General features: G+C 53.8%; 1 protein-coding gene across 1 annotated transcript in view; it reads right to left on the reverse strand.

Annotated features, from left to right (window-relative positions):
- Positions 1-14,091, reverse strand: part of LOC119110150 (putative sodium-coupled neutral amino acid transporter 11) — a 27,120-nt gene extending 13,029 nt beyond the window's left edge. The window contains exons 1-2 of the mRNA XM_037233886.1: positions 13,984-14,091; positions 1,700-1,793 (exon numbers count right to left, since the gene is read on the reverse strand). Of these exons, the coding sequence (XP_037089781.1) occupies positions 1,700-1,793; positions 13,984-14,037 (148 nt within the window). The 5' untranslated portion in view covers positions 14,038-14,091. The remainder of the gene's footprint in view (positions 1-1,699; positions 1,794-13,983) is intronic.
- Positions 14,092-14,704: the final 613 nt, after the last annotated feature.

Raw genomic sequence — 14,704 nt, forward strand, 5'->3', positions numbered from 1 at the left:
TCTCTCGCTCTCTCCTATCTCTCTCTCTCTCTCTCTCTCTTCTCTCTCTCTCTCTCTCCCTCTCTATCTCTCTCTCCTCTGCCTTAATCGTTATCTGGAACTCGATCAGGTCTGGTAGAACTGTATCTTTGCAGCATTTTGTATAGCTGTACCTTTACATTGGAGGCTGCGTTGAGCATGGTGTGAGCGAAGGTAAAGGCTCACAAAGGAATCCGGAACTCCCCCACGCCCACATTAATCATAGCTTCAACCGTAACCAATCAGGAGAATCGCGCCCATGATAGCCCGGGCGCCTCCAGTCATCAAATGATCAGCGCATAACCAATGACGTGGAAGCGCGCCTGGACTATAACGTCCATCGATACTGACAGGGCCCGAAATAGATCCGAGCGCGGACCGAGCCGCAGAACACCCAGGACGTACCAGAACACGTCCCGGCTGCAGGTCGAGCGCGCCCCGCCGCCGGTGACTGAGCAGGCCACAATTAGGCCACAGCTGCGAAGCGCCGTCGCAGCCGACTGACCGAGCTGGCATTTGAATGGCGTTGCTCATCCGTAGCAATGCGGCGCGAAATCACATCGGGACAGGAGATAAATCGGATTACGTGGACAGTGGACTCGCTGAATAACGCACGGAACGTCTATCTTAGTGGGTGTGGGCAGAGAGAGGCTCTGGGAATCCGTTGCGTGGTTGCATTGGTCGATCCGTTCCCGGTAGGGCCCGCAGTTACAAAGATAAATTGTAATGTTCAATGTTCGTCCAATCGTGGCAATCGTGGAGCTATTGAAGCATCATCTGGGCTTGCGTGCTACAGAAAAAGCTCTGATTGGGACCCATCTATCAGCATGGTTTGATGGGCGGCAGTCAGAGATGTCTTCAGGGATGGGGAAATCGGGATGTCCCTCTCCCTCCCTTATTACATGTTTACATATATTAAGATGGTTGTTCATAAATGTAGACACTCGGGAAATCAGGGCAGACACGTAAAGTAAGTGCGTTTAGACACATGGTGGTGTTCTATACCATGCAAGAAATTTTAAGGTTCTGACGGCACGCTTAAATGGTGTTTGTGGCCAAATATTTTATTTTCCCCTACATTGCGCAATTTTGCATACGCACCTAGAGCGTGGCAATAGCGCAGTGGTTAACACGTCTCCGTCAACCATTGTGCGTCTGGGAAACCGGATGTACGGGGTTCGATTCCACGCGGTACCCGCCCGTTCCGCCAGGGTGAAAGGCGGGCAACTGCCATATAGTCTCAGCAGCTGAATGCGTCGTAAAGCCCCAATGGCACACACACACATACGCCTCTGTGAGCGGTGTCAAGGTTAAAATATTTACAATTTGATTCCAACTACACAGCCCAACCGTGACGCCACTTTCTATTCAAAACTTCTTCTGTGACCAGGTTCTTACAAAGCCTTATCAGCAGCACCCGCAGCCACATCATTCAGAATTCATTGCTTCTTCCGTGTTTGCAGAACACACGTTGCATCTATTCGGTCGGCAAATACTGCTGCTCGGCTGTACTGGTCCGCTCAGCCATCACCCAAAGACATCGCTCGGCTCCAAATGTGAAGTGGGCCGACGCCTGACCACAGTTGGCGGTGGGAGCGGCCCCAGTCCACAGTAGCTCGCGGTGTGGACACACTGCAGTCCACAGGACAGGAGCCGGCGGTGTGGGCGCCGGAATACGTACCGAGCACGCCGCTGCCGATGATTGAGTTGATGAAGTTGAAGCTGGCCGAGGTAAGCGAGCTCTGCTCCTCCTTGGAGGCCTCCTCTTCGCCCACCTGTGGAAACAGGACAGGTGGTAGAGGTCCTGCAGGTAAACAGGCCCAGCCAGCTCAACTAACAACATCGGGTAGGGGACTCGTCGACACCCGTCAGCACCATGTCCGAGACATGATGGGGGGGGGGGGGGTACGTCATGAGTACTGCAGAGACGAGTGGACCTGACTGAGAGCGGACTGGGAGCGCTTCAGAGCCACATTAACCGTGGAAAAGGCCGTAGGTATTGTATCACATTAAGTCGTGTAGCTAGTCCGAGACAGAGTAAACTTCCCTTAAATCCAGCGTCAGTAGCGCAAATCAAAAGGCCACTCATAGACGCATTTGCTCAGGATCTACAACGCTAACATGGTTTAAATCCTAGCGCGTCATTATGATAAGTTACGCGCAGAAAGCACTGACAGCGGACCAATCCCGCGGGCCCTTGGCAACAAGTTGAAAGCGCATTAGAAGGTGGGCCGCCCGCGCCAGCGACCCCGGCACCGGCTCGGGCTCCTCCGCTCAGGGAGCAAGCCTCTCCGCCAACGGCCTCCACCCGCGCCGTGCCGCTGTCATCAGGAGGCGTCCCGCTCGAGACGCGCCGCGAGCCCCAGCGCGGCTTGGGCGACTCCGCGTGGGTGCCAACCCGGCGACGTTCGGAGGGGACTGTCGGCTTCCCACCAGCGGCGCCGGAAACAGGCGTGGTCCTGCCGCGCCCTCTGTCCGGCGGTCAGCCACGCCAGCCGGGGTGGGACAGGCTTCGGGGTGCAGGGCATGCGGAGGTGGGGCGGGGGGGGGGCCGGCGCCGCCCGACCGTCGGATCAATGCATAACCGGACGAGAACGGCGTGTCGCCGGCGCTGTCAGCTGGACGCCGCCGCCGCGGCACCGGACCCGACACACGACTCCGCACGGCACGGCACGGCACGGCACGGCAGTAGCGACGGTCAGCTGACCGAGCCCTGACGTTACTGACGACACTCCCCCGTGGCGGCCAACCCTCTGAGTAATTGGGCGAGCCGGCGGACGGGGCGTCAAAATCAGTTTTGCCTCGCTCCGAAGACATGGGTTAATGCTGGATTCTGTTGAAGCTGAGGGCAGTGGCTGTCCTCCTTTGCCCTCTCCATTCACCTCCACCGTAGCACACGCCAAGGGTGCCCACTGGGTGTTGTTAAGGGGGTGTAAACGGCACCTTGAAGTCATCGCGTGTGTTGTCAATGTGTCACACAACACGTTACGAAGGTTATATGTATGTTTTAGTGTTAGGCCTGTAATTTCCTTTTTGATGCGAACACTCGCTTTTGTTGCGATACGTCGTTCGTGTTTTGAGCCCTGCTTGGCGCTTTTAACTAGAACTCGTTATTCGAGACATCTGAACGAAAGACGAAATAATAGGAATGAACTCCATTATGGCAAGATGGTCATGATATTGCATGAGCCTCTTATGGTCAAATGCACGTCGACACATCTTACAGCGGAATGTATGCTATCTTCCGACGTTACAATCTACATGCGGCCGCAATTCTATCCACCGTTAAGCTAATTTTATGGTAACTTAAAATATTGGGCCTATCGCATTTGTGGCCCAATCCCGTGGCCCATATATATATATATATATATATATATATATATATATATATATATATATATATATATATAGACGTGAATGGAATTCCCAGTTATAGAGTATTCCCAAGACTGGTACAGAACAAACCAAATATTATGATTTCTGCGCCTAACACTTCTACTCATCGCGTGGTAACCGTATGATATGTGTGTGTGTGTCAGGACCGCGGAGGCGGGACGTGAGTCGGGACGGCGGAGGCAGGATGTGTGTCAAGACGGCGGAAGCGGGATGTGAGTCAAGACGGCACAGGCGGGATGTGAGTCAAGACGGCGCAGGCGGGATGTGAGTCAGGACAGCGGAGACGGGATGTGGGTCTGGACGGCGGGGGCGGGATGTCGGTCTGGACGGCGGGGCGGGATGTCGGTCTGGACGGTGGGGGCGGGATGTGAGTCTGGATGGCGGGGGCGGGATGTGAGTCGGGACGGAGGGGACAGGTGATGTAAGACGATAGGATGTGGTGGAAGGATTCGGGAGCGACGGATGCGCGTCAGGCAAGTCCCGCGTTCCTCTTCAAAAGAACTATTATATCATGCACTTAAAACATCACATTATGTACCAAAACAGTGCCGTAATGACAATTGCTAGGTACTGACCTCCCATGGGCCGATGCTGAGGCCAAACCCACGCTGTTATGACGGTGTAAAGAGGACACCATCTATAATCAAATTCTGACATAACATGCGCCACATTTGAATTATGTAAGTTTTCAGTGTATTAGCGGGGAGCATTATTCAATTGGTAAGACAGTAGTATTAGCCCTATTCCTCAGAGAAAAACCGGGAGAATGAAGGTATAATTGGGCTTATATTTCGGCAACATGTCTTTCTCGGAGCAATAACAGAAGTGGATTCACTCCTGTCATTGCCCCAATAAAGGCATGTTGCCGAAATATTAACCCAACTATATCTCCACTCTCCTGGTTTTTCTCAGAGGACTAAGGCTAATACTACTGTCTTATACTCAAGTTACACTTCATGTGTTTGTTGCGGTATATGTGTTTATATTTATATATATATATATATATATATATATATATATATATATTGCATCTACAAAAGCATACTGCAATTTCCCAAGTCTTCGACTCAGGGACATCCTTTCTGGAAGACACAGTCCCTTTAGCTTGCATCGACGCATGAGCTTACGGCTACGGGTAAAGAATGTGATATGACTAGTGTGGCAGTTGCCACACTAGCTTCCGCTGAAATAAGCCCAATCTTAGCACGCCTGCAATGAAAAATGTTTGCTCCGGCAATTAGACCAATCAATCTGCAATCTGCAACGGCAATCTGCACCTGAGCGTCTGAAAAGAACCGGCCGTTTAAGATGGTCTTCTCGCTGTTGGTATTCACGTGGCAGATACTGGCAGCGCGCTGCCTGTTGCAGTGCCCGCGTGGCAGCCCCTGCTGTGGGACACCACCGAACATCTGCTGGCACCGGGGGGGGGGGGGGGGGAGGAGGGAAAGAGGCGATTCATCACGACGGCGCAGATATCATGATGGTGCAGAGTGACTCATCGTGATGGCGCAGAGTAAGCCATCAGAATGGCGCAGTGCGAGCTGGCATGATGGAGTGTGATGAACCATCACGATGGCGCCAAGTAAGCAGTCAAGATGGAGCAGAGAGGGTCATCGTAATGAGTTATCACCATCTTCAGACATTCTCATTTCCTCTGTAAAAACGGTTTTTAATGACGATGTCATCGGTGTATGCACTTCATCCACACGCAATACTGTTTCACAATGCATAGTGATATCAATTCGACTTCGCGGATACGGTCATAATGCTCTCCTCCTCCCATACGAATGCCTCATTTATGGCATTTAACTTAATTTGTATTTACTTGCGTTGCTTAGATACACTGTTATAATATAAGATTGCTTGGTACTTAGAAAACGTAATTTGCCCTGAAATGGATGAGGTAACTGGCTCGTACTGCAATGCTGGGTGATAGCCTTGGTAAGTGCTAATAAGATAAGATAAGTGCTGGCGAGGTAAGTGTAGTTAACTCAAAGACTTGACACGTCAACGTGACGCTCCGTCCCGCACTTGCACTTCTTACTGGACTTCATCTTCCACTAAACCCTCCATTTCCTGCGAAACACCCACTAAAGCTTGAGCTAATTCATACCGAAATCTTTCACACACTCTTACAAACTCGCCTGAGCCGTCAAAAACGTGTTTGCTCTCTCCCCAGTAATTCCCTTTTTCCTTCCGAAGCTCTTTACATTCTTTCATCTCTGGACTTCAAAGCAAATTATCGCCGTCCGACGTACGGCTGCTCGATCTGTTATGCATCAGGACAGGTTTAGTTAGCAGTCTGGCAGTATATCAGGCCCAACAGACCTCCGGTGTGCTGACAACTTATGAAAATGACGTGAGCAGAACCTTGAGTGCGCCGATGCTCTCGAAAGCTCCATCTCCATTATTTGCATGTGCATTTTGTTGCACGTGCACAATATACATGTACGGAAGTGGAGCATCTTTACATAAGGACATTCGCTGAGATAAAATGTACGTACTCACCACTGAATAGTGCTCTATGTCCTGTTCGTAAAAGCGTTTGCTTTTGGTGCACCATTTTTCGCCTTTGTAGCATCATCTTATCCCCACTCACCCCATCATATGTCGTCAATATTGTCATTTATCATATCCAATTTTTTCCACGAGATAAATAAACCAACACTAGGCAGTAGCATCCCCATCCACCGTGAATTTTCTCGTGCATGGCGGCGCGCGGCTTTGTACATCCATGCAATGCACTCAATCAGCAGTGTTGCCGTCTCCCACACTGGTCATTGCTCTGCTATGATCCATGCCAGAGAGCATTAAAAACACGACCAGCGGTTCGCCCTGGCCAGCGGGCGGGGCGAACCGGGGAACCTGTCGAGTCCCGAACCTGTCGGGTCCCATATCCCTTCGGGCATGCACAAGCCGTGTACTCCCGATGGGTTATGGAACCCGACAGGCTCAACGTCCGAACCGAAGCACCCGCTCGCCGTTCCTAAATGCCCGGCGGCGGTGCACGGGAAACGAAAGGTCGGTTGAGAAAGCATGTTTGGGTCCAGATATACCACGGACGACGGAGAGCTGTCGGTGGAGCGTTTTACTTCAACCGAAGCATTGCCAGATTCAGTCTAAAACCATTGCCATGACTTTAACAGGTACTTTGCTAACTTTGCATAGATCACCAAACTTTGAAGTCTCACAGTCTCAGCTGAATTGCGTTTCTAGTCTCACACAATAAGGTATCGAGTATGCTAAGACAAGGCGACCCAATACAAAGTCACCGTATTGTGTCGCCGTGCATTCATTTTGCATGCTTCCAGGGGCCCAGGCCTCGGAAGTCACAGTCACGTGGCGTCGGGGCGTGACTGGCCGCCACGCGAGCCGAGGTCACGTGGCCGAACAACCGGTCCTCGCGCAGTAGCGTGGGCCGCCTAGGCTGCCGTGTGGCATGAAGGAACACTTCACCCACGGGGGCGCAGTGAGAGTAAGCAGGAGCACCCCGTCTGGGGTGCGTCATAGTGGAACACTCGGTCGGACATAGGACGTCGGAGTGTCGGGTCTGCGAGTTGTGGTGGGACGGTCGCGCGGGACGAGATGTGGTGGGACGGTCGCCCGGGACGAGATGTGATTGGACGGTCGCCCGGGACGAAATGTGATTGGACGGTCGGCCTGGGTGTGGTGTGACCAGGACGGTCGCCTGGAACGTGACGTGATGGGACGGTCAACCGGGACGTAACGTGAGGGACGGTCAACTGGGACGTGATGTGATGGGACGTTCAACCGGGACGTGACGTGAGGGGCGGTCAACCGGGATGTGATGTGATGGGACGGCCAACCGGAACATGACGTGAGGGACGGTCAACCGGGACGTGATGTGATGGGACCTACAACCGGGATGTGACGTGAGGGACGGTCAACCGGGACGTGATGTGATGGGACGGTCACCCGGGACGTGATAGGACGATCACCCGGGACGTGACGTGAGGGACGGTCACTCGGGACGTGACGTGATGGGACGGTTATCCGGGACGTGACGTGAGGGACGGTCAACCGGGACGTGATGTGATGGGACGGTCACCCGGGACGTGACGTGATGGGACGGTCGCCCGGGACGTGACGTGACGTGGTGGACGTGACGTGACGTGGTGGACGTCCTCCAGGGCCCTGGCATGGCGGCACGTGCACCACGACACGTCAGTGCGTGTCACTGTCGACTGCCCGCTCTGAGGCGCGACACGCTGGAGAGCACCACCCAGGTGGAGGGTTGCCGGGGTGCCCGGTCAAGGTGCCATGCTGATGGACGCCCGTGCCATGATGGGCGTCCAGGGCGTGGCATGGTGGAACGTCTGGTCCATGGCGTAACGTTATGAAACGCCCAGCCTGAGAGCCATTTGCCACTCGATGGATGTTTTTACCATGGCTTCTGAGGCGGGCATGTTGACATGCCATCGTCGCCTTCTGTCGTAAACTGCGCAACAATTTTGTTCACCGACCGCGCCTTTTCGAAGGCGCTCGCCCGAGTCCGGGCGAGTGCTTACAAACGTCAGCACGGGACGGCCTGATACGGAGACGCCGCCCCCGCCTCCTCAGCTGTCAGCCGTGTTCGGCACACTGAATGCGATCCGACTCGATTAGAATTCACCGGCTCGAGGCATTCAACGGCAGCGGAGCGAGGGCGGTCAGCGAGACGCGTCCGTCGGCCAGGGATCAGCACAGCGGGCCCGGCGAGATCGGCCAGCCAGACCCGTCCGTCGGCCGGCTGCGCGCATCCGGGGATCGGCCAGCCAGACCCGTCCGTCGGCCGGCTGCGCGCATCCGGGGATCGGCCAGCCAGACCCGTCCGTCGGCCGGCTGCGCGCGTCCGGGGATCGGCCAGCCAGACCCGTCCGTCGGCCGGCTGTGCGCGTCCGGTACAGCGAGCCCGGCGGGATCGGCCAGCCAGACCCGTCCGTCGGCCGGCTGTGCGCGTCCGGGACGGCGAACCCGGACGAGGAGCTGCTCAGCCCCGCCGGGGCCGGGCGCTATCTCGCCGCGTCAGGCGCTGGGTGCGTCGCTCCGCGCGATAGGGAGGTGCACCACCGACGACCAGACACGCCGAGGAGAGCCAGCGCGTCCCGTGGCGTGGTCGAAGGGGGCCGGGTGTTGTGCGGGGCAGACACCGGGTTTGGCGGCGATGGCGCCGTTGGGACCTCGCGGTGATAAATCGCTAACTGAGCGGGTTTAGCAGTAAGATCGCTGCAACGGCACCCCTGTGAGCTATAAGTCACACCCCCTCTCACACATCGCGTCCAGGTCATTGCACCCCAGACCCCCAGACATGGGCTTCCCAAAGGCGCCGTGGCATATCTGTGGTTAGGGCCGAAACGGGGGCGGGCCACATTCATCGCATATGACCACTTCACTCTGACAAAAAATACGGGCACTTGTTGGTATCAGGGACGTTGCGTAATCTTCGTGATCCAGAGCTCTTCTGCAGACGCATCATCATATCTGGTATGTCTGCAAGTCCGGCAGTAAACCAAGTAAAATGCGATAAGTAGACTTCGTCGGTTATCACATAGTCAAACGACAGGCATGCATGCATATCAACCCGAGCCGGACTCCTTATTGGGATATTTTTTGTTGTAGGCTGTATTGGTGGACCCTCAGATTCAGGGGGTGGCTATGCAATAGTTCGTCGACCCCCCTCAATACTGACTTGACCCCCTTCAATACTCTTCTGAGCCCCCCCCCCCCCCCCCCAATGCATATGAGCAAAAGGGAAATACTGGATAAATGAAACGCAGCAAACGTTGAACTGCTGGTGCGTTAGGTAACTTACCGTATCACTATCAACATTATTGGTAGCATGTATAATCACTACCACTATGTCAGCTTCAGATAGAAAGTCATTGTTCAGTATCAGGAAAGTTGGTCAATATCAAAGCTGATCAAACATTATTCAGTTTTGAATTTGATGTCACGGACGCAAGTGAAAGTGACCGCAATCCGGGGAGCGATCAGGATTTGAGATAAGTTAGGTCAACTGTATTGGTTCAGATCTCCCCCCCCCCCCCCACACACACACACTTCAACCGATTCAGGAGGGTAACAGCCTTGATCCAGTAACATCCGCTGTGCGATGCAGTCCTCTGCATACGGTAGGCGAGCCAAAAATAGCACCATTTTTTAAACAAAGAAACGCTGGGCGGCTGCTTGGTGAAGCAGGCAAATCGCAAAGAAAGGCCTACAACTCTTGGTCCTCTGGCAATGCGAGTTTGAAGGACAAGAACAACCGAACTTCACGACACCGTGAGGTCAAGAATGCAGGCAGGGGGCAGGGGACACGTGCCCCCCCCCCTCAGTTTCCGGGGGATATTCGAGCCCCTCGGAACCCACGATTAAGGGCCCGAAGGGCCAGCCGGAGGTCGCATTCAGCGACCCCGACCCGCAGGGCCGGGCACTCCGTCGCCAGGCAGAGGACCATGCGCGCTGATTGGGGGGGCACCCTGAGCCGACAATGGCCTATACATTGATCAGACACCATCAGTAACGCACAGTCGACTCAGTGGCGGCATGGGCCTGAGGGCCCATTTCCCAAGCAGGGGCAAAGCCAGATCCAGCAATTTACATCGGTCGGGGCCCCAGCGTCTGTCAGGGCCCCATAGCCACTGACGGGGGCCCTGCGTTCGCAAGGGGGTCCGAGTCAGCCAGAGGCAATATTTGAGGAGAACCTGGGAGCCTAGAAAGAACACCAGGTCCGACGATCAATGACCCGATTGGACGGTCTAAGGGCATACAGGACTGGTCAGGGTCTTACTCAAGGACACGGCCAGCGGGGACGGACACTCAGATAACATAACTTAAAGAAATAACATAAATAATAAATAACAAATAACAAATAAATAACTTAAATAAATAACAATCAGAGGGTCCTTAGCGCCGACCGAGGATCCACGGAGTCGATGTGGGCCTATATGTCGGTTGCGCACCACCAGTGCCGCACAGTCGGCTCCGTGTCAGTATCGGTCTGAGGGCCTTCTTCCCAATTGGCCCTGTATTATCTGGGGTCCACAGCGCCTAACAGAGGGTCCCGTGCTCGCGGCGGCCCTAGCCGACCAAGGAAAGTGTTCGATGAAGCCCGAAGAGAGGTCCGGGCGCCCCCTGGAAACCGACGAACAAAGTCCCAGTTGGAGGGCATAAGGGCCCGAAGGACTGGCTCGTAGGTCACATAAAGAATCACGGCCTTTTGGGTCGTGACCTAAAATATTAGTCAGAGGTTCTCTTGCACCGTCTGAGAAACTCCTGAGATAAAGCGGGTGTCTTAATTGGTCAGACACCGCGAACTTCGAACAGTCGCTCCAAGTCCGCTTGAGCCCTTGGGAGTCATTTCCCGAACAGGAACGAGGCCGGAGGCCGCGATTTCCAATGTTCGGGGCCCCTCACACAAAGAGGGGCCTCTGTGTCGGTCAGAGGCTACAGTGCCTAACAGGGTTCTTGTGGCGGCAAACAGCCCCGAGTAGGAGCGATGTTTTAGGGAGCCTGAAGAGGGGCCGAAGGGTCTTCGAGATAAAACATCAAGGGCTTGATTGGAGGGCTGTAGGTCCGAAGAGAAGGCTGTAGGTCATATTAAGGCCGTAACCTCAAATGTCAGAAAGAAGGCCCCTTGCCCCGGTAGGAACAGTCGGCCCTATGTCAGTCTGAGTTCTGGGGGCCTATTTACCAAGCAGGGGCAAGGCCGGCCCCGCGATATGCGTTGGTCGGGGCTCCTGTATCGTTCAGGGGCCCACAATGCCTAGCAGGGTGTTATGTTTCAACAAGGGGACGATTTGTTAACAGGAACGGGGATGTGAGTCCGAAGAGAGGGCCTCTTGCGTTGGTCGGGCCTTCCGACAATGAAAGGAAACATGGGAACTTATAACGAGTGCTCGCATTGGGCAATGGAAGGTCCTTCGCCAGGCAGGCCCCCAGTACCAAACGGTGGGCCCGCCAGCCCAATTCCAGCATGGGCCCATTAAGCCGAACTAGAATCTATGCGTCAATCATTTGACCACCTGTGGCCACCAAGGATATTGTGGCATCAATGAGGGTTCCTACGTCGATCCAGGGTCGACTACGCGGCTCAGAATGCGTCCCGCGACAGGGAGCGGACCAACGTGAATGATGCCTCTCTCTGAGGGCTTCCGGATCGGCTAGGGGATCCCGCCTCGTGTCGCCAGAATGACGGTCAAAAGACACACCGCGGTGGGACAGAACAGCCGTTCACCCCTTGACCGGGAACAACAATGCGCCCCGTAGTGTTCGACTCGAACGGCCCTTTTCTCGGAAAGAAATATGGAGTCTCGTTAGTGTTGAAAAGAGTAGGTCGAAATGAGTTTAAGAAAAACGCACAAAACCATTCCATGCTTGCTTGGAAACGTTCATTCTTTTGCAAAATAGACTAGTGAAGCGAGTATTATCACAAGGTTTGAGCGCGCGTGTCGGGTGCCGATAGTGTGGTGGTTAACACCTCCGCGTTAACCGCTGCGCGTCTGGCTAACCAGAGGTACGGGCTTCGATTCTCCGTGGTGCCCGCCATTCCTCCCAGAGCAAGAGGCAGGCGGCGCCATATAGCTTCAGCAGCTGCGCACGTCGCAAAGCCCCAATGGCTCGCCCGCAGTCTCGGGGAGCAAGGACAGCAATGGCCTGGATCGCAATTTCCGTAGCGCCGAACGGCGTTGGCAGCTGCAAGTAAGACCAGGCGGCGGGCGCCGTGCGCGCAACGACCATCGTAAAATTATGTGTATGAATGTCTTTCAAAATTAATTCGTACAGTTTACACGGATTAGACAGGATTAATCTTTTTACAACTTTGAAATTGTTCTCTAGACAGGTAGACAGTCTAGGCGAACGAAAGTAGAAATTCTAGCTTTAGCCCCCCAATTCCACGACCAGATTCCAGTACCACTTCACAATGTTATAAAGGTCAATCCGCTATTATCCTTAACCTAAAAATCGCATGAAATACACGTCCAGAATGTCTCTGAATGTACGGCTTTATGTCATAAGGCGTTGAAAGGTAAATCTTTCAAATGCACTATCACTTTTGTCCGTTGTTGGCCACAGCTCTATATTAGCCGAGAGGCGGACGCTACGCTGCTCATGGAGACTGCGACGCTTGGCGTCGAGGTTTTTGTTGCTAATGCGGGCGCACATGCTCAAAACTACGTTACGCAACTTGCATCACAAATCTATTCTGCTTTTATGTTGAACTTTTCAAGAGGTTAGGCCATGTTAATACAACGTGTTGATCCATTTCGATCTTCAGTCTACACTCGCCTTGTCCTTGTCCTTGTCCTCACACAGTCCTTGGTATCTCGGCACAACTCAGATACAAATTCTGACAAAGTTTCCGAGTTACATCGGCGTAAAAGGGTCACTGGAACTTTGCAAAAATGAAGAGCGCCGACGATTTATTTCATGCAATCGTTTAACGCATAACTTTTTCGGTTTAACAATAAATTTGATGCAGAATTGACCTCGTGTTGGCTTCTGGCTTTTCTTACAATTATGTAGCGTACTGCCTATATAAGGTGGTATATAAGACAAGGTATTATCAGTGCATAATAATATTTACATATCTGCTCATATATATATATATATATATATATATATATATATATATATATATATATATTCCATATATATATATATATATAATATGTATAAACATTGCATTATATATAGCAAAGAAAACATACCCGGTTAACAAATAGGCCATATCTGCCGATTTCTCTTTTTAGGAGGCCTTTTGCTATTAGGGGCCCTTTGCCAACCCTGTGCCCCCCCCCCCCTTGCCAAGGCTCTGGCTGCGTGCTTGCATAAGGTACCCGTTAAACGATAATAATAAGAAATGATGGAGATAAATTACGAAAATAACCAACAAATTCCTATTATTTTCATTTCTTAGAATTGTTAGGTGCAATAAAGCAAGTGATTTTCGGCATAAACACTCATAATGCTGATGAGATGTCCAAATCAAAACTGCTGTCGCATTGTAGTGTGGACAAAGGGTGTATCTCTGACTAAGCAGTCGGTGACCCAACAAGGCACGTACGGAACACTGCCCCCTCAGCTGGTAAATGGCACTAAACAGCAAAAAACCGCAAAAACAGCCTACTTTGTGCTTGTATCTGGGCACCCAGCCAGCAGCACTTTGCTTTCGTATCACTAAAGCAGGCGACCTACAGTGAAACATCGCGGTGTCGACAGTTTTGTTAAGCGGGACCATTTGCTACCATCGGTACATTCGCCTTGGATGCACCTTGAACGCGATGCACTAACCATGAACACGATGTACTAGCCCTGAAAACGATACACCAACCCCGAACACGATAACCGTCGACAATTGGCTTAGAAGCCTGCTAGAGGGTATGAATGATGAGTGTTTGGCCACCCAAGCCCAGAACGAGCAGGCTTAACATAGCTAAACAATGGTAATACTTCATCACACTGTCTCTTGTGAAGGCTAGCAGGCTCAGGTTAGCACCAGCCACCCTGAGAGCGCAACTAGAGAGAGGGGCGGGCGGCCATACGATGCGGCCCGTCCGGCGCACGCACCTGTCTGTTGGCGGTGACCTCATGTCTGGTGAGCACGAGCCGCTCCTCGGCCATGGCGCTGCCGTCCGCCGCCGCAGCCGCCTGTTGAGTGAGCGCGCCGCCGACGCCGCCCGTGTATTGATCACTGAGCGCCGGGCCGGCGGCCGACCCGCTCCGCTCCGACCCACTCAGGGCTCGTCCCCGACCTAGGGTCCGACCGTTGCTCACTGCCGCTCACTGGCGCACACTACAGCTCACCGACTGCGCCTCCAACAACAGGCGGTTGAGCTAGGCTGCGGCCGAAGCACATGGAGTTAAGCCGCACGAATCCGAGCGATGAGCTCACGAAGAAAAACAAGGCACGTGACTGAGCGCCTAGCAGTCTTCGCACCAATGACTGTCACAAACAGCACCTGTGTGTGGCACACGCACGGTCCCTTACATTGCGAAAGGGTGCGATCTAGGGGACGGGACTCTGCACTGGGTCCACGCGTATCAACGCAACAGGTCGGCGGGCGGCCGGGCAGCTCCGCAGGCCGAGCTGGCTCGCCGCCGGACAGCCGGGGTCACCCGGCGCCGCAGGGCGCCCAATCTGGCCGCACGCCCCACCGACGCGTCCGTCACACAGCCACAATTGCTGCCATCGATCACCTGCGGCCCGGCGCCGCACTGACGGCAGCCGGCCGCTGCCCGTACTGGCGCGGCGGCCTTGTCCGTGGCGACGTCAGGGCCGCAGACTCGC

The sequence above is a fragment of the Pollicipes pollicipes genome, unplaced genomic scaffold (genome assembly GCF_011947565.3).
Source record: "Pollicipes pollicipes isolate AB1234 unplaced genomic scaffold, Ppol_2.1 Scaffold_7231;HRSCAF=8579_pilon_pilon_pilon, whole genome shotgun sequence".
NCBI lineage: Eukaryota > Metazoa > Arthropoda > Thecostraca > Pollicipedomorpha > Pollicipedidae > Pollicipes > Pollicipes pollicipes.